The sequence below is a fragment of the Staurois parvus genome, unplaced genomic scaffold (genome assembly GCF_062004578.1).
Source record: "Staurois parvus isolate SC_StPar_1 unplaced genomic scaffold, SC_StPar_1.0 ptg000056l, whole genome shotgun sequence".
Classification (NCBI taxonomy): Eukaryota; Metazoa; Chordata; class Amphibia; order Anura; family Ranidae; genus Staurois; species Staurois parvus.
In genome coordinates this window covers 4,050,195-4,074,220 of record NW_028317852.1, presented here as the reverse complement: position 1 = coordinate 4,074,220, position 24,026 = coordinate 4,050,195, and the positions used below count along the sequence as shown (strand labels likewise).

At 41.7% G+C, this 24,026-nt stretch overlaps 1 protein-coding gene across 1 annotated transcript in view; it reads left to right on the top strand.

The window, feature by feature from the left end:
* WDR77 (WD repeat domain 77) overlaps positions 1-23,541 on the top strand; it is a 29,472-nt gene extending 5,931 nt beyond the window's left edge. The window contains exons 3-10 of the mRNA XM_089668307.1: positions 1,387-1,528; positions 2,816-2,865; positions 4,434-4,504; positions 7,631-7,685; positions 12,003-12,074; positions 14,835-14,943; positions 16,589-16,657; positions 22,734-23,541. Of these exons, the coding sequence (XP_089524433.1) occupies positions 1,387-1,528; positions 2,816-2,865; positions 4,434-4,504; positions 7,631-7,685; positions 12,003-12,074; positions 14,835-14,943; positions 16,589-16,657; positions 22,734-22,890 (725 nt within the window). The 3' untranslated portion in view covers positions 22,891-23,541. The remainder of the gene's footprint in view (positions 1-1,386; positions 1,529-2,815; positions 2,866-4,433; positions 4,505-7,630; positions 7,686-12,002; positions 12,075-14,834; positions 14,944-16,588; positions 16,658-22,733) is intronic.
* Positions 23,542-24,026: the final 485 nt, after the last annotated feature.

Here is a 24,026-nt window from a genome sequence, read left to right as displayed (position 1 = left end):
ACAAAAGGGAGAAACTCCCTAATGGGAACAAAGAAAGCAATATAAACTGACAGATGCTCTGATCCCTCTCCACTCTGTCCAAACTAGGAAAGACGTTATGCATGCGTTCCTGACACAATCATATGTGAACCTAGCCTTACTGGCTGGATCACCAGGTGAAAATAAGAGTCTAAAAAAAAAAAAACCAATGCAGCCATCATAGCTAAGAATTGGTAAGCTGCAAAATAACCAATGTTTGCTTTTGGGATTAATACTGCTTTAACGCTGTCTCCCCTCTTTGTTACATCACTTATGAGTTGAGAAACAAGCCAAAAAAATTGTAGCAAATTTGGTACCCCTGGATTAACCGAGACCATACACTTTCATCTTAGCACTCTTGCTCTTGTTGTTTTTCTGTACTCTTCTTCTCTCTGAATTCTGTGTATAATTAATTGTGGCATGTTGTCATTCTAGTGTGCTTTGTATGGTAAAAATGACACGGCAAATGGTCTGTGCTCTTACTTTGTATATGTTTTATATTAGATTAACCTGTTTATTTTGTCAGTAATGTCCATGTAAATAAGAAGTATTGGGTTTTGAAAAAAAAAACAAAAAAACATACATAATCACCTAGGTCATAATCACATAATCACCTGCATCTGTCCCCCGATGCCTCTAAGACTGAGAATTGAGCAATCAAAGACAGCTGATTACTCAATGTTTGGTCTTCAGTGATCAAAGAGCCGGTGACTCTGCTCTAACCCTCCAACACTCACTGGAGCAACAGGCTGTGGATGGGACAGAAGTGGCTGGCTCTGGCTCTCAGCACTGCATTGAGAGGCTGAGCCAGTTGCCCCTTAGGCATCCTCCAGAGTCTGCACCAGCTTTCTTGGTAAAGCTGAGCTCCACCTTAAAAGGGAAGTTCCACTTTAAGGCCTCCTCGCCCCTCCTCTTCACCAAATGGCACCTTTTTCGGGGAAAGCGGGTACATGGTTTTGACAGGCGATCCGAGCGGAAGTTCTCTCCCTCTACTTCCCCACAGTCTTCTGGGACATGGCACAAGTCCCCGAAGATTGCGGGACCATTCACAATGCAGGCACCTGGATGTGAAACCGCAAGCTGTCACAGTCGGGTGCCCACAGTTGAGATGCCGGCGCCGAGAAATCTGTAGCTAATTATATAGATGACAGATCTGGTATTGCATCCATTAAAGAACTATTCCATATTTACCCAGCTAAACTATTCTTGGGAAGGTGGGAGGGGATGCTTTGAGCATGAATATGTTGTACTGAGTACGATATTTTATCGTATAGTCCATAAATATCAAGTTCAAATGCTCTGAAATGTTATATTGTTTGAATTGCTTCTCTTCTTGTAATAAATATTGGGTTATTTTTGTTTTGGCAGGTGCAGTGGAGCTATGGGAGTTGCTGGATAATGAATCTCTGCTTGTTAATAAATTCTCCAAATATGAACATGATGATATGGTCACATCTCTGAGTGTGTTCACTGGTGGATCCCAGGCTGTTAGTGGGAGCAAGGATTTCAGGTTTGCGCTAAACAATTGAATTCAAAGAGATAGTCCATCCAAAAGTGATGGAGAGTTAAGCCAGCCATAAATGGATCGAATCTCGAGCAGTTCAGCAAGGATCGGCCGAAATTCGATCTAGTTATGGGCAAGCTAATTGTACTGAAGTCAATCCATTGATTGAGCTCCAGTACAAACAGCATGTTGGATTTTTTGCATGCGATCACAGCCAGCAGATACAGCCGCTAGTGATCACTGGGATTTTCCGGCAGGGAAAGGCAGAACACAATAGCTCAGCAGGAAGGTTTTACCATAGCAATGCTGAATGTGTTTATGCGGGAATCAAGCAGTTGTCTGTGGCTTGCTCACACAAGATTACTATCAGGGAGTCCCATTCTCCCTGTTGGGTTGTTATTTCTGTGCTATATTATAGAAACAGTAAGAAATGGGATATTTTAAACTCCAAGTGGCTAAGAACCCAGCTGATCATTATAACAGGATGATGGCTCCTATAGTTTCTCTTAAACTGATTATACACTATACAGTATGTACAATTTCCTTTAGATCTGCAAGCAACTATGCCATGTAAGGGCCTCTGTGATTGGATAGAAATTGATTGGATTGTATAGGTTTGTCCTTATACTGCATAGTTTTGATAAGTATAAATGAGATTGTACAGTCAGATTGTAGTGTGTGTGACCATCCCAAGATTTATAAGAAGCCACAGGGCGATTTTGGCCTACCAGATTTAAGAATATGTACACCCAACATTTCATATTCCTGATATGTGCTTGTTGTAGCATGTACTTGTATGAAACCGTATCCTGTCCTCTTTGTATTACTTTTTTTGTGTGAAATCCCTGGTGCGCCTGCCAGTCCCTCTGCTTTGCTATTTAAAACTAACCACGCTAAGCATGAGAGCACAGTGTGGTCAGTTTCTTAGTTATGCTGGGAGCTAATCCAATGTGGCGGCCCCCCTCAAACATCCCCCACCCCCCTGCACAACCTTTTATTGAGAAGATCAGTGGGCTTCTGTTTCTCCTCCCCCCTCCCTTAACTCCTTATAGCAGATCTTCACCCAAAAGGGGATGCATTGCCTAGGCGGTCCACCTCCCCTTCGCTCACAGCTTTCTGTGACACATCACAGGTCCCAGAAGACTGCGGGACTGTTCAAAAGTACAGCTCTTGGAAGTTTTACTTCTACTTTAACTGATGACTAATTTTTTTTCTTTTTTTGTGAACTGCCCCTCTATTTTAAATGTTTTACTGTCTGTATACTGTTTGCAATAACCCTTGTTTGTACTTTAGTGTAAAGGTTTGGGATCTTTCTCAGAAAACTCCCTTGAAATCCTATAAAGGTGAGTGTACAATTATTTGTGCATTTCCCTCTGTTGGTCTGTTTTGGTTTTAAAGCTAAAGTTTAGGCATGGTCATTTTTACATAGTTACCTTGGACCAGTGTAAGTATGGCTTCCCAATGGAAGCTGGAAATCGCTGTTGTAGGCTCCACCTCTACAGTGATTGCCAGTAGCTTCTGGATCTCTTGCTGATCACCTGCCCTGATGCTTGCTGAGCACAGGAGGTTACTTCCTTGACACAAGCACTATTCCAAGAACACTTTAATTTTCTCAGTGGACAGGGCGGGGATTGTGACATCACTTCCCCACCTCTCCATGTCGTACAATCAGAAAACACTTTGCATTAATTGAGAAACCGCAAAGTGTTCCCTGAATGCCAACTGTGCCAAGCAAGCGATCTTCTTCAGAAAACTGCAGGGCAGTCGCTTGGCACAGGACCCAGAAGCTAGCGGCAATCATTGTAGTAGTGAATATGGCACGTATATAATTATATTGGTCCCAGTTGTGAAAATTGCCATACCTAAACTTTAAGGAAAGCTACATTTTTTTTTCTCTACTGACTCACTGCAGTTTGTGGTGGACTAAGCTCTTTTCCTCTTGGACTGCATGCTTACTGTCCAACACCGGCAGCAGGTTATGCAGTATTTGAAATCTTCATTGCGATATTGATTTTGGAGAAATCTAGCTTATACTACAGAAGGAAATGTGTTATCTTCAGGCTCTCAAATAGAAACTGTGTGTATTTTGTTCAAAATTCATGGCGTGTGTGTGTGTGTGTGTGTGTGTAAACAGCAGACTGTGTTTGAATTGTTTACTGGATGTGACCTGGATATCAGCAGTATGAATTGGACACTTTTATTATCAAGACACACCATTTGCTGCAGCACCACACAGCATCCCCTTCACTTTTTACACATATTTGTAGTATAGGGTACCCCCTGCCACCATCTGACAGTACCAAAGTAACCTAGGTAGACAAAAGACAACTTTTGAGAAAATGGCAATTTGCAGAACTAGTTTGTAAGCTCTGGATGGCCTAGACTTTTTTTTTTTCTGAATCAAGCAGCCAATTCTATCATCTTTCTCTTGCAGATGTTAATTTTATTGTTTATCCACAGTGTCACTTTAAAGTGTACTTTTCAAAACCGATTCTAGTAACCTCTATTGGATAAGGGAGGTTATTTTGGATAGGCATTCCTTTTACTCATATACATCATTGCAATATATTTTTGTGTAAATTTTAAAGTAGTCCTAAGGTCACTTTTTTTTATTACCTTAATGCATTCCCTGATTCCGTCACTTTGGAGGGTTTTCCTCCCACTTTCTTGTGGCTATGAGACAGGAAGTAAAGGAAATCGGCCTAGTGGGACACAGATGGGAAATAAAAATCTGACAGGTTAATATCCTCCCTTCGTCTATCCAAAATGAAAAGTTGCCATACTGCCGGGGATTAAACTGAGCTGAAATTGACATGTGATTACAATTACTAGCTGTGTTAAAAAAAAAAAAAGTCATATGCATGCATGTATATAGAATTTTAGCCATTTATTTTTTTTTTTTCTTTTTTAGCACATTCCAGCTTCGTGAACTGTGTGTCCACCTGCCCTGGAAAAGAAACAATGTTTCTTTCCTGCAGTGAAGTAAGAATTGTTTTTCATTAAGCTGCAGATTACACGTTAATATGAAACTTGTCAAGAAAATTTGCTCACGTATGGTATTGCTTCACTTTGCACTTCTGGTAGTCCAACCCTGTTGATTTCTTTAACTGCTTCCCGACTGCCCTATAGCAGAAATACTGCTACAGGGCGGCATGGGTGCACGCATGCGCCCTACCCGCACCGCCATTCGCGGCTGGGGCTGTCAATCACCGGGTTCTGGCCGGTGATTACTCGCCGGTGCCCGGTAATTGCCGAGCATCTCCAATGGGGAGGAGAACTGTTTGTAAACAAAACAGTTCTCCCTGTTAGCACAGCCATGTGAAGCACATGGACACAGCAGCACACAGTTAATCCTTTGATCGCCCCTCATGTTATCCCCTTCCTGCCCAGTGCCGGCACTGGGGGGCTACAGTTCATTGAGGGAACCATGAATGCCAACATGTACTGTGACATACTGAAGCAGAGCATGATCCCCTCCCTCCAGAGACTGGGCTGCAGGGCAGTATTCCAACATAACGACCCCAAACACACCTCCAAGATGACCAATGCCTTGCTAAAGAATCTGAGGGTAAAGGTGATGGACTGGCCAAGCATGTCTCCAGACCTAAACCCTAATGAGCATCTGTGGGGCATCCTCAAATGGAAGGTGGAAGAGCGCAAGGTCTCTAACATCCACCAACTCCATGATGTTGTCATGGAGGAGTGGAAGAGGACTCCAGTGGCAGCCTGTGAAGATCTGGTGAACTCCATGCCCAAGAGGGTTAAGGCAGTGCTGGAAAATGATGGCCACATAAAATATTGACACTTTGGGCCCAATTTAGACATTTTCACTTAGGGGTGTACTCACTTTTGTTGCCAGCGATTTTAGACATTAATGGCTGTGTTGAGTTATTTTGAGGGGACAGCAAATTTACACTGTTATACAAGCTGTACACTCACTACTTTACATTGTATCAAAGTGTTATTTCTTCAGTGTTGTCACATGAAAAGATGTAATAAAATATTTACAAAAATGTGAGGGGTGTACTCACTTCTGTGAGATACTGTGTATGTGTGCAATATTTTGGACTTTTTGCTATGAAATATGTCCAGTGAAAAAAAAAAAATCAAATTTCATCATAAATTTATGCCAAAATGTATTCTGCGACATGTTTTTGCTAAAAAAAAGTTCCCAATGCATGTAAATTAATTGATTTACATGAACGTTATAGCGTTTACAAATGGCGGTGTAGATACTGGGATTTTTTTTTCTCTTTTGGTAATAGCTGCGATCAGCGACTTTTAGTGGGACTGCGGCAGACATTCTGACACTGGGGGGGGAACTGACTTGGTGTCACCCCCAGTGACACCAATACAGTGATCAGTGTTGAAAAAAAAAGCCAGAGCAGTGTGCCTGTGCTAACAGGTAGGAAGACTGTTCGTAAACAAAAGTCTTCCTCCCCGTCAGAGATGCTCGGTAATCACCGGGCGCTGGCGTGTAATTACCAGCTGGGACCCAGTGATTGACAGCCCCAAATGGTGCGCATATATATACGTGATTTCACGCACCCGTGCCGCCCTGTAGCAGTATTTCTGCTATAGGACGGTTGGGAAGCAGTTAAATTTCACTTTTGTAGGAAACAAATTAACAAAAAAAAAAATAGCCTTTACAATTGATACACTAGCCATATTGTATATGAATGTTATTGAAAACTACCCTTTGTTTTCAATCTGTAGCACAAATTTTCTGTATAATTCAATGCAATATGGCATTATGGCATACAATATATTGTACACAGATGGTGTATGGGAACACCCCTCAGAAATGTAATTTCCTGCTTGTGTAATTGGCTCATTGATTTTCCCAGTTCTCTGCAATAAGTTACAAGTCATATTTTAGGCAATCTCTTCAACAAAAATGTTTGGTGAGATATTCCTCAAGAGTTAATCAGTTCCAAAGGGATTCAGAACCTGCAAATTTCCTCATTCGAACACTGTGTAAGTGCATCAACTGATTGCTACACCCATTCAGATTCACTTTGCACATGGACACAGACAAAGGTTGAAATTTGCAACAAAGTTCGTTAACATCTTTGCAATGTACATTGATCACATCCAGAAGGATTTGCTTTTTTTTTTTCTCAACAAAATTGGAGGCATTCTTTAAATGTGGCAGTTGCAGTAGTTTTTCTTTTTTTAGGCTTTTTTTCTTTTAGTTTCTGCTGGTGAATCCTGCCAGTAACACACTTTTTATCTTAGGGTGTCTCCGCTCTGGCTAGAGGAGTAACAGACATCTATGTACAGCATTGTTGACAATCTGGGCAGAAGGTAGTGTTAGATGCACCTGCAGATTTATATGGACTTGACTGATAAATTAAAGTGGCACTCCAGCTAACACTTCTTTAACCAGATGACTTTTTTTTTTTTTTTTTTTTTTGTGATGGATAAAGATTTAACATAAATTTAATAATAGCTGACTTTTCTAAGCACCCCTGCCAGTTGTAAATTGTTTCTCTTCAACCCTCTAACATCCACTTTTGCTAGACAGCTTGGTCTTTTAAAGTTAAAAAATGACAGACATGCTGGCCAAGTCACCAGGTGAAAATAAAAGAAAAGGCTCAAACTAATGCAGGCATCACATCTAAGAACAGGAAAATTGCAATACAATTTTGGGGTTTCTGGGTTTAATACCGCTTTAAAGTAAAGTTGCTGATTTGCTTATACAGTATCTCCAAAAGTTTATAGAGACCTATGGCTGTGTGCAATCAAACCTGAAATGTAATTTTTGCATGGAACTGTGATTAATGTCTACTTACAATGGGTTCCCCTAATTCTGAGACCAATGACTATATTCTGGAGACCATGTTCACTAGGGTTTACATTGAAGGGGAATGCTCCACAATGGAGACACAGCAAAAAAAAAAAAGACTGAAAATGGTCCTAATCCTTCCCCACTTCTGCTTCCAAAGGCTAAAAAAAAAAAAAAAAAAAAAAATTTCACATATGACAATATGCACTCTTGGCTCTTTTCATATTTTCATAAATTTTTGAGTGACCTTTTTATCAAAGGATGACTGTGATGCTTTTCTTTGTGCTTTTTTTAAGTTTTTTGTTTCTGTGTCTTTAAAGGATGGCAGGGTATTGCTGTGGGACACCAGAAATGCTAAACCTGCAAAACGTATTGGTAAGTAATGTGGGTAGAAAACCAGTTTATTTTTAACCAGTGCAAACACTGTACATTTGTTTTCAGCTTGTGAAATTGCCATATTTTTGGCACAGAAGTATTGGTGGCAAAAAATTTTGCCAAACAAAATTTGAGTACGAATAGCATCTATGTATGTAAGGCATTGTATTTTAACACACAAACTATTTAAAATGTGCATATATATAATATATATATATCTAAAACAGTATATACTTCAATGTCAGTTGTGTTTTGGTCTTGATACCTGCTTGGAGTTATATGGGTATCACAACACCAGACTTGTATGACACCACTAATGTAGAGGGACCTGAAATGTTGCGGACATAATCTAGACATCTTATGCATGGGCTAGACAGACATGATGTGGGTTCTAAACTGTATTTCATTAGGCTCTGTAAAAATTAGTTTTGATACCATTTCTAGCTCTGACCTTACTATAGCTGTGTAAATAAGGATATCAATGTCTTATGTGAGGAATGTACGGCCAGTGTGTGGGCTGTTTCAAGTGGTTTGGTTTTTGGATTTTAAACTGTTGAAAACATTAATAAAAAAGTATTTTGGGGGAAAACAAAATGTGCCAAGTAACACTGCTAATTAGCTGTGCCGTAAATTAAATGTTCCAATTTTACGAAGTCAGTCATACTATCTTTACCATGGAGCTCTTTTTCTGAGCATTTAGAACAGGGGTTTCCAAACTGCGGCCCGGTGGCCAGATGTGGCCTTTTGCTTGCCTTTATCTGACCCTTGGGCCACCATTCCACCAACTGACACCAACGATGGGGCACCAGGCCACCTTCTGACACCATAAATGGGGCACTAATCTTCCCATTGATACCAACAATGTGGCTTAATTCTTTCCAATCAACGATGAGACTGATACATTTTCTACTTCCACTGACCACAGTCCAGCCCTCATAAAGCATGAAGGACAGTAAACTGTCCCTTTGCTTAAAAAGTATGGAGACCCCTGATTTAGAAGAATGGATAAAAAACGCTACTAAAATACTGCATGAGTTATTTTATCAAGTCATTCGGTATGTTAGTAGTGAAAACCATTTGTTAATGTTTCAGCTGTCAGCGGGGTTCCCCACTGACAGCTGAATGTAAAAGAATTGCTGGCAATTAAAAAAAAAAATAATTTAAAAAACGGCATGGGGTCCCCCTTCCATCCATATCAAGCCCGTATGGGTCTGGTATTGATTTTGAGGGGAATACCAATGCCAAAATTCTTTTAAAAAAATGGCGTGGGGGTCCCCCACAAAATCCATACTGGACATTCATCCGAGCATGCATCCCAGCAAGTCAGGAAAGGGGGGGGGGTCCTATCCAGCACTCGATGCCTCCATTGTCTGCATACCTCTCTGGGCCTCTCAGCTTACTCAGAGAGGCACACTGACAGATGTCCATGTGGAGAACTGCAAGTACTGGAAGGAGAGAGCCAGAGGAACTGACCGGTACAGCAGGGAGGCTCAGTTTTCGTGGGAGAGCATTGCCTAACAGACATCCCAAAGCTCTCCTACCACTCTGCTACCTGGACAGGTTCTTCCTGCGTTAGCGTGTGCACACTGCGTACCCCAGGAGCTGTGCACCTGTTCTTCACTCCAGGTCAGGATCTGCAGAAATCCCTGCCTTGCCAATCTCCGGCTTTCTCTTTCCAGTCGCATTGCTTTTCAATGGGCATTTGACAGGCAGTTACGAGGTGTTTATTGTCTCCTCGCTGCCTGATTTACCCATATAATGCCTCACTACCGTGCTGCAGTCAGTTGTGGCATGGTACCAACGGAACTCATCGGGTGAATTTGGCAAGTGTTGCTGCTTGTCAAACTCTGCATCCCAAGTTAAAAATGCTACAGGCACAGCATGAGAACAGCCCCGAATGGCTGTTAGTTTAAAGTTTGTGTGGGTGGTAAAACTAAAGCTCTGCCTTATCCGCCCCCCCGACTGTCCATCTGAAAGAGACCTATTCCATGAGCAGTTGTTTTATAAATAATTTTGCATAAACATAGAAAACAAATTAAATTCAGCCCTCCGCAACACTGCTTAGTTTCTCATGTAGCCCTTTGGGAAAACAAATTCCCACCCTGGCTTAGACAAACAATTGCAGTAACTTCCTCAAAAGTAGTAATAAATACTGAATAATAAAGTCCTTGTCCTGCATTCACTTCATAAGTGTTTTGTTATGTTTTGGGTGTTGTATTCAATATGTGCAAAGAGAGATCACACACATATTTAAAAGTATAACATTTATTACACGTAATGACAGATACTGATAAGGATAGAGAAAATATAACAAGAATACTTAAGTAAAGATGCTGTTTCCGCCACAGGTTCCTCCATTATATGGCATGGCACACAGGTGACCACAGACTCATGCATATTTAAGCTCTGACACGAGACAAATATTTCCAGTCTAGCTGTTATATACTGGACTTGTGTGTAAGCAATCGACAACCCACCCCCCCATGCAAACAACAATGAATTTCTAGGAAAGCTAGCATATTCCTGAAAGGAAAGTAGTGGTCTGACTTGGCTTGTCCAAATAGTCACATTCCTTTGTTATTTAAGGTAATCAGACCTTGTCCTTGTGTAACCATTTAATCAAGGCTTGAAGGCATTCCTAAACATTTGTGAGGCCAGCAATAATAAGAAAATATGTAATTTGCAAAATTCCCAATTAATAAGTGAATCACACGATCTGGAAAGGAGGTTTCTGGGGGTATTCTTGTACACAGTGTTGCCTTAGTTTTATATATATTTGGCAAAAATTGCACCTGGGAAGACCTGCAGAGTTCCTCAATTTCTTAATGGTATAATTTACTAAAATGTGTCCTTCCATCAAAAAATGTATCACTTTAATTTCTAACTGTGTCTTGTTCTGCCAAGTGTGTTTGTCACAATTTTTAAACCTTCTCTGTTGACATATGTTTGATATGGACAGTTAGCCATCTTCTTCAGTTAACTGCTTGGGAGTCCAGGCTGTTTTCTCCTTAAATCCCCAAGTTTTCTCCCATTTCTGTGAAGTCTCATTTCCACACATATCTTTTACGTTTTTTTAGTCTAAGCTAACATATTATAAATAGTTTTTTGGGGACAGATAGGGCTTTGATTTGGTAGCAAATTTGGATATATACATTTTTATTTTCTTGGTTTTAGGAATGATAGTGCAAAAACATTAGACAAAATTGCATTTTCCTGTTATTTTTCTCAAAAGCAACATTTATGTAATTTGCATGGGGCATTCTGTAGAAGCATCAGAAGCCCTGGGCTTTATGCCGAACCCAAACTGTCACTGACAGCTGGTGGTTGTAGTGCTAGTGCTGATGGGGACCTTCGGGAGCTACTGAGACCAGAGCTGTTTTAAATCGCACTTGAACGAATAGCTGCTAATCCCAGCACCATTTTAAAGTGGCAGCTGGGACTCAAGTGGTTAAACAAAGGACTTTTCTATTTACATAAAAGCTTCTGGTGGTATGTATTAACTTGATTTGATGGAAAGTAAAATCCATCTTTTGATGCAAGTCCTTTTGATGTGAACTCTACTTTTTAATAGTGTTTTATGGAGGAAAGCTTGTCAAGCTGAAATCTATGTACTGCTTTGGGTTGTATAGAGTTTTTTTTTTTTTTTTTTTTATTCACCATTTTTGTAGCAATTGCAAACAGATGGGAAGGAATTATGCTTCACCAGTCCATATGCTTATTTGCTTTTATATACAGTACATACTTTATATTAGGGTAAGCAAAATGTTGCCATTAAAGCTGAATTGTGGGCCAAAAAAGTTTTCCTTTGCAGTGGGGCTATGCCCACATTGCAAGGGTTAATTGCTCGTTTTTGTCTAGGGGAGGAATGAAGGGACATATACAGTACTTACCTGATCCTCCCTGCACAAAACCAGACCCTGCAGCTCTTGCTCCCCCATGCTCTAGTGGACTGTTCCTGACATCTTCAAGACCAACGCAGGCTCCATAGACCTACTGTGGACATGAAAACAATCCACCACTGGATCACCTGGCAGCGGTGTCCATCGGTGGAGTAGAGGATCAGGTGAGTAGAAGTGCTTTTCCTCCCACTTGGACAAAAAAAAGCACATAACCCTTGCAGTGCCAGTGCAGCCCCACTGCAAGGGATAATTGTTTTTTTTTTTTTTTCTGCCCAGAGTTGGGCTTAACAGTTTATTTTCCTGGAGCTATGTTAAGAACCTGCCAAATATTTATTGCTATGAATTTATGGCCTATTTAATATATAATTATGGTGTTATGATCAAGATAGTGATTGTAATGTGCCTTTCTTGCCTGTAGATGTTTGTGCCTCACACAGCATCCCCACATATGTTACGTGGCACCCTGTTGAAGATGATACATTTGCTTGTGGTAAGATGAGTTGTTTTTTTTTGTGTGTTTAACATGTGAAGAACAGTTCTTGTATGGAGTGATACCTTCACTAAAATAAAATGTATCTCTGCTATGGTGTAGAAACAATCTGTGCCCATCATTTCTTTTAGTATGTCAGTAGTTGGACTGTCCTCTGTAGCATTACTTATACTGAACATTATGCATGACTATGGTGATTACATGAGCCAAAGTTTATGCCTTCTATACTTCCTTAAGCTAGGTTCACATCTCCTGCGGGCCGTTTTTTGCGAGGGCACGAGAGACCATTCATTTGAATGGACTCCCGTACCCTGGGACATGCAGGGAAGAATTCCCTGCACTTCGGAAAACGCAGCCCGCACGGGATCCTCTGTTCCCAGTACGGTTGCGATTCTCAGTGCGGGCAGCGTGCCATTTGAATTAATGGCACCCGCCCGTGGGTCTGCATTCCTCTGTGCAGGTGGTGCGGCTGCACAGATTTGTGTGCGGGTCTGCAACGCAACCACCCACACAGATGTGAACCAGGGGTACGTTAACCACTACTGCTCTAAATTTGCCATTGGTAAAGGAATTAATTTCAGCAAGTTAAAATAAAACATTGGTCAGATAGAAATATACCCTGTAATACAGCTCCAACATTTTGTAAACAAAACAGTACTTGTTTGTATAAATGTTGCAAGCAGTGTCTGTTTTGTACCTTAGATTCCAGTGTCTGATGGCTTGCAGATCTACTTCCTTTTATACGGTAACAATGCAGCATCACCTCCATGCAAACAGATGCATTGTCACCATTTACGTTGTGCCTTTCTATAGTGGTACGTAAATGCACAGTGGTGGTGTCCGATTGGAGACTAGTGTTGAGGAGTAGTAAGCCCTAGCTTGTCAATCATTGTAAAGGCCATGCCTATGCCCTACCCACCCACTGTATGTATGCTGAGATGCAGTTTACTCCCGGAGACATAGCAGTAAGCACAGAATTTCATAAATGGTGCTAGCTCTGTATAATGTCTTTCAATGCCAATAACCGATTCTTTGAAAGAATGCACAAGGCTAAAGGTGGACTATAAATGCTTACTGAGGTAGGAATACTTTTTAAGCAAAAATTAAGCTTCATCTAGAACTTTCATGGGGTTTACGGGTGTAAAACTAAACAGAGTTGCTGTCTTTAGTTACACTTTCATGTACATTCCAATAGGTAGCTCTTATAAATGAGCTTGGGCTTCCTCAGCACTCCTCTAACCCCAACTCCCACTTTTTTGCACTCCAGCGGAGCTATGGGCCAGGCCATTCCTCATCCCTCAACTTCTCTCTAGTAGTTAGTTAGACATGTCACTAGATGGAAGGAATGAGGACCGCCTTAGAGCAGATTTGCAAGGTAGCAGTTTGTGTTGCTACAGAGCAATGTGCTTACATGCAAAGACCTTGCCTTTATCTTTCCTAGGTAGTACTAAGGCAGAAATAGGACTTTCTCAAATAAACCATCTATTCTTGTGTTTCCTGCCTGGTTAGTGTAATGGTCCAAATGTGAAATGTGCCAGCTGGTGTAGTGGAAGGTTAGCATCTAGCTCCCTTTGTCAACAATAAAGTGAAATGTTCTCTCTTGTTTTTTTTAAACAGCTAACATGTCATGTTTACCTTCTCTGTGCAATGGTTTTGTACAGAGCAGTCCTGATCTTCCCCTTCTCAGGTCCCCCACTGGTGCTCCTAGCCCCCCCCCCCCCCCCCCCCCCCCCCCCCCCCCCCCCACACACACACACACACACACACACACACACACACACACACACACACACACACACACACACACACACACACACACACACTGAGTGCCCATCATAACAAGCTGCTTGTTATGTGGGTAACCAAGCATGCCTACTCCCAAACTGGCTTTGTGTATCCAGACACATAGTACGGCTCTGCCCCTCTCCCTCTTCATTGGCTGTGATTGATAGCAGCTCCTGCTGCTGTACCTGAGCCAGTGAGGCGGAAAGAGAGCTTCTGTTCTAATGCATATCGCTGGATCAAGATCAGGCTCAGGTAAGTATAAGGGGGGCAAGGGTGGGGGGCTGAAGCTGCATGCTGAAGGTTTTTGACCTTCGTTCAGAGAATGCATTAAGGTAAAACACCTCCATACTTTAGAACCACTTTAACTATTTTTAATCCTTATGCTGCTAGCCTTAGTAAATAGGTGGGATGATTACAGTTGCTTCCTGGTTTCTGGCCTAGGCCAAAATGATGTCATGTCTCAGGAGTCTTCATGGGCATTTTTTTTCTTTCATGGGGAGGAGGGGCTTTCTCAGCTATTCGCACCCTTCTGCATGCATGCCTGAGGTAAGGGCAGGTGGATTCCAGGAAGTAAATACATGAATCATCTGCCGTTACTCAGGATTGCCAGGGCTAGAAATACTAGGGAGGTGTTTTTCAAAATGATTTCTCAACAAAATATAGTATGGATACATGAATTAGTGGGTTTGCTTTGCATTTTAAAAATTAATTTAGCGTTTTGGGGTTTGTGGTGCTCAGCTACAGTTTAGTTCCTCTTTAATATAGGAATGTTTCCAAAGTAATAGAAATCGCAGAGATGTGACATGACTGCTTCCCAGGTATAAAGATATAGTTTGTAGCACATTTGTGTATTTGTCATAGTACATGTGTATTTGTCATGGGTGTATGTAGGTAACCGTTATATTATATGGGAAAGTGCCAACTTATGGATTCTGATAGCAGGAAAGTCATGGCTTTTTACATTTCTTTTCACAGGTGATGAGAATGGAAATATTTATGTTGTAAATTTAAAGAATTCAGATTCAGCCCAGACAGCGTCCATACATTCCAGACCAATTACAGGACTGGCCTATTCAAATCACAGGTAAAACCACCACCTCGCTGGCCTAGATTTTTCTTCTTGATTTTTGCTTTCCATTGAAGTTGCAAAGTTTAGGGTCTTATGTTCTAATTTCCATTAACCCATTTGCTGCCAGGTCCTTACGTCGTACCTGACTGTGGGGGGTTTTACACAAAATCCATGGGCTGCAGCCACCGGGATTGTAAGTATAACGGACAGGCAGAAGCATTCGGGCAGCTGTGTTGCCGCCCGATTGCTTCCACACATCCCTGGTAACTGCGCCCCCAGCCATGTATTCTTAGCTCTGCTTTCCCATCTGCGGGCCCTGGACCAACATGGCAGTGCCATGGGCAGAGGGAAGGGATGCTTTCCTCCCCTTTTTAGTGCTGTTACCCGGAAAGCGACGTGTATAACATCACTTTTGGGTCACCTGTCACTTCCCCAGCAAGCATAGCCGGAGAGGATTGTATTGCAATGCGATCTGCATTGCAATACATTCAGTGGAGCCTAGAGGAGACATGCAGGGTCTTTGAGATTCTGCATGTCACATTAAAGAGAACCTGTCACCAAAAAACGTAAATGCAGGTATTAGGGGAGCCTACACGTGAAAACATCAGTTGCGGTACACGTTACATATCGCCACACGCTGGAGTATGAGCAATAATTCTATTACAAGACCTCCTCCATAACACTAAACTGATGACCTGTAGGGGCTTTTGAAGCATCACCAATAGAAAATATAGGGTACTGAAATTTGTTGCCATTTCATGGGCATACACAAATTTAAGGTTTGACATGTTGGATATTTATTCACGCAGTGCAGCCTTGTCTTTTTATATTTTACCAAATAATTGGGTAGTTTATTGCGTTTGTGTACCCTAAAATTAACTAGTGTGTTTTACTCAAATTTTGCATTGTCTAGACCTTTGGGGTAATATCGTGTAATCTTAAATTGGAAATATCACCATTTTATTCTATTGTGTAGGGGAGTCAAACTGGCGGCCCTCCTGCTGTTGCCAAACCAGAAATCCCATGAGGCATTGCAAGGCTGACCGATACAAGCATGCTTGGGGTTTTGTGTAATCTTCAGACCTAAAATGATTTTTTAAATGTGTGCAATATGACTCTGGCAGCAAAAAAGTTAAACCCCATGCACACATTAGCTTTCTCATATGCTGTGCAGACATTGTCAGTGTATCCCTAGAACTAGCCTGCTTGAATATCATGCTAGTTATGTAAGAGTGAAACATTCTGAACCACTAGTAGCTGTTCAATTCATTATTAATACACATTATGCAATACAGTGTCTTTATGTTTTTTTTTCATCAAGCTTTTAGACTTTGTATTTGTAAGAAGAAATATCCTACCAACCAGAACTCATGATGACAATTTCTAGAACATAAAGCCATAAAAGGGTTAAAGCCCAACTTCACAAACCATTAATGGTTCAGTATTGTGTAGAATCCAATTTAAGAAAGCTAGCTGGTAATTCCTGAGCTCTGGTAGTGACGTCCATTGTCAGTGATTTGCAAATTACTTTGACATCTCTCTTTATCTCCAACCTGCTTAACCATGAATAATACGCAAAGCCTATAACCTAGAACAATTCTAAGTGTAATCTGTATAAAAATGGTTGACAAACAGCACATTTTTTTAAATCTGATTTTAGCTCTCCATTGCTGGCTTCAGTCAGTGAAGATTGCTCAGTTGTGGTCCTTAATTCTGAATCTTCAGTAATGTAAGTATGTTGTACTAAAATTGCTTTGCAAAGCGAAGACACTCTTCTACTTTAACCACTTGCCTAACGGGAACTTTTACCCTCTTCCTGCCCAGGCCAATTTTCAGCTTTCATCGCTGTCGTGATTTTAATCACAATTGCGCGGTTATGCAACACTGTTCCTAAACAAACGTTTTATCATTTTTTTTGAGACAGAGCTTTCCTTTGGAGGTATTTAATCACCACTGGGTTTTTATTTTTTGCTAAACAAACTAAAGACTGAAAATTTTGAAACAAAAAAGTTTTTTTTCTTAGTTTCTGTTATAAAATTTTGTAAATAAGAAATTTTTCTCCTTCACTGATGTGCGCTAATGAGGCTGGAGTGATTGGCACTGATAGGTGGCACTGATGAGAAGACACTGATAGGTGGCATTGAGAGGCATCACCTGTGGGCATTGACAGACATCACTGATGGGCACTGAAAGTCAGCACTTATATATGGCACTGATAGGCAGCACTGACAGACCCTGTTAGGCGGCACTGAAAGGCAGTTCTGATGGGCAACGATGTGTGTGCACTGGTAGGCACTGATATGTGGCATTGATGGGCATTGGTATGTGGCACCAATTGGGCTACACTGATCATCAGGGCACTAATCATCAGTGAATAAAGGGGAGAGAACAATGTTCTTGGGCAACTTGCCAGCCAGCTTGCTAACAACCGAATTAACCTGTCTAACAGTATGCGTTTATAACAGGGGTTTAGTTAGCACACATTTGCAAATACATACGTAAGCCACAGAGCCACGACACGGCACCCTGGTAATCTGTGGTCCTAACTCTAAAATTTGTGAGTCCCCATAGTAGAGGCACATGCATTTAATGGATAGATCCTTTATTCACTATGTGATGCCTGTTTATGTGTCCTTGCTTCATAAGCCAGTTATAGACTTGGGCGGGTGGCCACTTTTATGCACTAATCATCAGTGCCCTGATCAGTGTAGATGTCCCCTATGAGGAATGCCGATTACCGGCTCTCCTCACAAGCTGTCAACGGGAGGAGAGGACTGCCGATAACTGGCATTTCCTATTTACGTGTGATCAGCTGTGATTGGACACAGCTGATCACATGACAGAGCCGATGTTATCGGCTCTTTACAGTAATCGGTGATCCGCTGTGTCCCAGGGATACAGCGCACTACCGATTTGCCGCGCGCCCTTGAGGCGTGCATGTGCAGCTAAAGTGGGAGGGCACCATATGACGTTCTCCCAGAAGGAGAGAACCCACCGCTAGCCTTCATTTCCTTATATGGCAGGCTGAAGGGGGTTGAGGAAGGGGCTCTGGATTGTACAGTCAGGTCCATAAATATTGGGACATCGACACAATTCTAACATTTTTGGCTCTATACACCACCACAGTGGATTTAATATTAAACGAACTAGATGTGCTTTAAGTGCAGACTGTCAGCTTTAATTTGAGGGTATATACATCCAAATCAGGTGAACGGTGTAGGAATTACAACAGTTTGCATATGTGCCTCCCACTTGTTAAGGGACCAAAAGTAATGGGACAGAATAATAATCATAAATCAAACTTTCACTTTTTAATACTTGGTTGCAAATCCTTTGCAGTCAATTACAGCCTGAAGTCTGGAACGTATAGACATCGCCAGACGCTGGGTTTCATCCCTGGTGATGCTCTGCCAGGCCTCTACTGCAACGGTCTTCAGTTCCTGCTTGTTCTTGGGGCATTTTCCCTTCAGTTTTGTCTTCAGCAAGTGAAATGCATGCTCAATCGGATTCAGGTCAGGTGATTGACTTGGCCATTGCATAACATTCCACTTCTTTCCCTTAAACTCTTTTGGTTGCTTCTGCAGTATGCTTTGGGTCATTGTCCATCTGCACTGTGAAGCGGCGTCCAATGAGTTCTGAAGCATTTGGCTGAATATGAGCAGATAATATTGCCTGAAACACTTCAGACTTCATCCTGCTGCTTTTGTCAGCAGTCACATCAGCAATAAATACAAGAGAACCAGTTCCATTGGCAGCCATACATGCCCACGCCATGACACTACCACCACCATGCTTCACTGATGAGGTGGTATGCTTAGGATCATGAGCAGTTCCTTTCCTTCTCCATACTCTTCTCTTCCCATCACTCTGGTACAAGTTGATCTTGGTCTCATCTGTCCATAGGATGTTGTTCCAGAACTGTGAAGGCTTTTTTAGATGTCGTTTGGCAAACTCTAATCTGGCCTTCCTGTTTTTGAGGCTCACCAATGGTTTACATCTTGTGGTGAACCCTCTGTATTCACTCTGGTGAAGTCTTCTCTTGATTGTTGACTTTGACACACATACACCTACCTCCTAGAGAGTGTTCTTGATCTAGCCAACTGTTGTGAAGGGTGTTTTCTTCACCAGGGAAAGAATTCTTCGGTCATCCACCACAGTTGTTTCCGTGGTCTTCCTGGTCCTTGGTGTTGCTGAGCTCACTGGTGCGTTCCTTCTTTTTAAGAATGTTCCAAACAGTTGTTTTGGCCACGCCTAATGTTTTTGCTATCTCTCTGCTGGGTTTGTTTTGTTTTTTCAGCCTAATGATGGCTTGCTTCACTGAAAGTGACAGCTCTTTGGATCTCATCTTGAGAGTTGACAGCAACAGATTCCAAATGCAAATAGCACACTTGAAATGAACTCTGGACCTTTTATCTGCTCATTGTAATTGGGATAATGAGGGAATAACACACACCTGGCCATGGAACAGCTGAGAAGCCAATTGTCCCATTACTTTTGGTTCCTTAACAAGTGGGAGGCACATATGCAAACTGTTGTAATTCCTACACCGTTCACCTGATTTGGATGTAAATACCCTCAAATTAAAGCTGACAGTCTGCAGTTAAAGCACATCTTGTTCGTTTCATTTCAAATCCATTGTGGTGGTGTATAGAGCCAAAAATGTTAGAATTGTGTCGATGTCCCAATATTTATGGACCTGACTATATTATAATTTTATGAGGAGCTTTTATTAGCCATTGCACTGGACTGTACCACAGGAGTGCTTCCAAAAGCATTTTAGTTCTTTGAGCACAATTTGTATTTACCTGGCCTAAGAGGTAAATGATAAAATATCTAACAGGAGGAAGATGTTAGATTTGAGAGGAGCATTTAATTTGCAAGTGCATAAAACCAAATTGCCATGCTTGACAACAGAAGGAATGTATTAAAATACTTTGAATTAATAAAAAGGTACATGCAGTTACATACAAAAACAACCCTAGGGTGCTTGTGCCTCTAGCAGTCTTACACATGAAAAAAATGTAAATGCTTAAGGTGTGTGCATATGTATGTACTTTCCTCTCTGTTCAACTATTCTACGCAGTTATTTAAATATGGTAGGGGAACAGCCATAAATATAATTATCTTTTATGTTTGAAATATTGATACACATGATTAAACTTGCATGCCTATTACCTTAGGAAAGTGTCGCCCTGTGTTTGTTAGTATTTAATTTTCTAATGTAATTTCAAGGGTGTGGAATTTTTTTTTTTTTTTAAAAACGACTAGTCTGAGGAACTAAATCGGGGGTCCCAATCTACTTGTCCCTCATGACAATGTGATAAAAAAAATATAATTTTAATCAAAACCATATTTAAACAAGGTTTTAACATTGTGCTGTTTATCTCCTGCTCACCTCCCTGCCTGTCTCCAGCACCACACCCAGGGACTAGCAGAGAGGGGAGAGACCTTGCAGTGTAACAAGCACCGATTGGGTGCTCATCAGGAAAGGGGCGTGTCAGGCTCTCTTAACACTCAGCAGAAGCGCTATCTGCTGAGCGAGTAAAATGAAGTGGCGGCTTCAACGAGGAAAACAAAAAAGATTTCATCCTTCAAGTTACCCTCGCACATGGAATCACTTGGGTGATCAGTACAAACGCATGCTGAGCAGTCAAATCAAGCTCTGGTGTCCGCTCCGTGAGACTCCATTCACGGGTGGACGTCTTGGGATCACAGCAGAATCGATCTCAAATGTATTTATTAAATTCACAAAATGCAGGTTCAGGTGCCATTATTTATGGCACCTAAAACAGTGTGGTTTTGCCACTATTGTGTGGCAATCACACCACGTGAAGGTTGTCACCCAAAAGAAGTTCCTGGTCCTTTCTGGTCGAAAAGCTTCACACAATGCAATTTTCTGCGTTTTCCACGAAACAATTGAGGTAAATCTGCACCACGTTTTAGATGCCATTAAAAATAGATTTGCGATTTGTAATGCGTTTTGAGATTGCAAGCAGAATCACAGCGATTCTGCCTCGATCCCAAAATGCCCAGGTGTTAATGCAGCCTTTGTCCCAGTTCAGACTGATGCGGATCAGATACGATCCGAAAGGCATAGATCCGCATGGCATCTGAAAAGTCATTATTTCTATGAAGGGCATATAAAGGACATCCAGTGGTGCGATTTTTTTATTCCCCCCCCCCCCCCCCCCCGGTTAACAAAGGTTCTGTGTGAGTTTGGAGCTGGCTTTCCATAGCTGTGGAAGGAATGCGTTTTTGTACAGAAGAGGATAGACTGCATTTCTAGCATATGAAGGCAGATTGAAAATCACAGCAGTACTAAATTCGCATTGAACAAACTGCTAAACTACCTTTGACAATTTCACTGAAAACTGACATGAAAAGCACACTGAATAAAGTAAACCTTTGTGCTTGGCTAAGGCTTGATTCACACTTGTGTGACTTTGGCATCCAAGTCGCATGACAACTCCCAGCCGATTTTATTTTCAATGGTGCCCATTCAAATCTGTGCAATTTAAAGTTGCAGAAACTGTGAAAAGGTGCCTGCACTACTTTGGTACTATTTTTGATGCAACTTTTGGTAAAGTGGATCAAAGTTGCACCAAAATTGTGCTCCAAATTCGCACTGGAAATCGTGAATGGAGCCTAAATGTAAAAAAAAAAAAAACACTGGCCTGGCGCCCAGAACTACATGTCCCGTGCATCAGGCAATATGATTTGCGCATCCCTGAAATTACCTGAGTGTGTATAAAAAAAAAAAACCTAGTATTCACTGCAACCATTGTTAATTTTGAGTGTATTGTCTAGCAGGCACCATATACCGTATTTTTCACTCCATAAGACGCACCTGACCATAAGACGCACCTAGATTTTAGAGGAGGAAAACAAGAAAAAAAATATTCGGAACCAATGGACTGCAGACACAGTACAGGCGATGGCCAGAGTTTGCAGACACAGTACAGGAGATGACCAGAGACTGCGGACACAGTACAGGCGATGGCCAGAGACTGCGGACACAGTACAGGCGATGGCCAGAGACTGCGGACACAGTACAGGCGATGGCCAGAGACTGCGGACACAGTACAGGCGATGGCCAGAGACTGCGGACACAGTACAGGCGATGGCCAGAGACTGCGGACACAGTACAGGCGATGGCCAGAGACTGCGGACACAGTACAGGCGATGGCCAGAGACTGCGGACACAGTACAGGCGATGGCCAGAGACTGCGGACACAGTACAGGCGATGGCCAGAGACTGCAGACCTTTGGGGAGTGGGGGCGGGTACCTGAATTGGACAGGTACCCGCTCCCACTTCCGCGGAGTTGTCATCCCCGTAGTCTTGTGGGACACGTGCCAGGTCCCACAAGACTACATGGCCATTTACAAAGCACAGCGCTTCTCGTGCATGCGCAGTGGGCACCCAGCTGTGAAGCCGCAAGCTGTCACAGCCGGGTGCCCACACTGAAGATGCCGGGGAAAGAAGGTGGCAGGTGAAAGTAGGACACCGCTGGACCATGGAACAGGTAGAATCGAGGAGCAGGTTCTTCTGCACAGTAGAGCCAACAGCCGGCCCGGTATTCTAACATGGCTACGGCGGAAATACCGGGCCCGCTGCTACATAAGATGCACAGACATTTTCCCCCATTTTTGGTGGGGAAAAAAGTGCGTTTTATGGAGCGAAAAATACGGTATTTAGTGTATATAAGCTTTCTGCAATGGTGAAATGTGAAAATGAAGAAACTTAATTTTGTATATGTATTTACACTGTTTTTTTTTTTTTTTTCTTTCCTTTTTTCCTATACAGCTTCAAAGATGAATCTCACCGTGATTTCGTAACAGGTGTGGCATGGTCACCAGTCAGTGTTGATAGTTTCACAACAGTGGGATGGGATCACAAAGTTCTTCATCACAGCATCCCAAAGGAGAACAATCCAGAGCCCAAAGCTGAGGAAAAAGCTTAATGTTTATACCTGCAAAGTGTACAGCTGTTATTGATGAATGTAAAACTTAGTATGCTTTCCTTAGATACAGACCTAGGTCTAGTCTACATTGCTCGTTTGTGTCATTTTCTGCCATATTGGCAGAGAATGGATCAAAAAAATGAATAGCACCCCACCCATGTTTTTGTGTATTGCAGATAACCTGCTAATTAAAGGAGTTTACCAGTGTTTTAAAAATATGTTTTCTGCTCCTTACTTTTTTGTTTAGTAATGCTCCATATTCACCCATACTTGTAATTAACAGCAGAACACTCTTCATGTTGGAGGTCTAAAACCTCTCTCTGTCACATTTTTTTAACAAAGAACTGTTGAACACAGGTTTCACCAACAGGTGTCACTGCAGGCAGAGTTATGGAAAACATTGGTAGAGTGGAGTCACTACTGTGCTGAGGTCTTCTGAGCAGTTAACATATGTTTCAAAATCCTGTAGCTACCTTAACAATTGTTTTTCTGTTTTATTGCATTTACATGTATTTTTTTTTAAATGTAAACAGTGGTTATTTATCGTTGTATTCTCTTTTCTTCGTTATATTGTCATTTTGTAAACATTTCATTTTGCGTTGCTGTAATAACATTTTGGAAAGTAAAAGAATAAAGGCCCTGTTCTCATAATCTTCCACTGTAATGAACCTTCAAATACTATCCTCTTCACAACTTGCATATTTAAAGTGTTCCTAACCCACAACAGTAAAATCAGTCTGTATATGCAGTAAAGCATACTTGTTATGCTCACTGTGGAACCTAAGGGGTTAATCCTCTGCATTGTGTAAAAATGCTGTTTGATTCTGACTTCTCTGATCCTCCCCTTCTACTGTCCCCAATCCATCTGCTGAAAGAACAGAGCCTTGAGGGCAAGCTGCACATTCTCAGTTTGGTGTATATTGCTAAAGAAGTTTTTTTTTAGGGAGAGTGCATGTGATCAGCACAGGGACAAATAAGCACTGTCCAGACAGAGGCAAGGGGTCCTGCATCTTCCTAGAGCAAAATGAAAACTTCTCTTACAAGCTTTAGTATGTGCTCAGTATGTGTACTGTGGAAGCCTAGATATAGTGAATGCAGGGGCATGGGTTTAGTGACACTTTAAAGCAGGGGTCTCC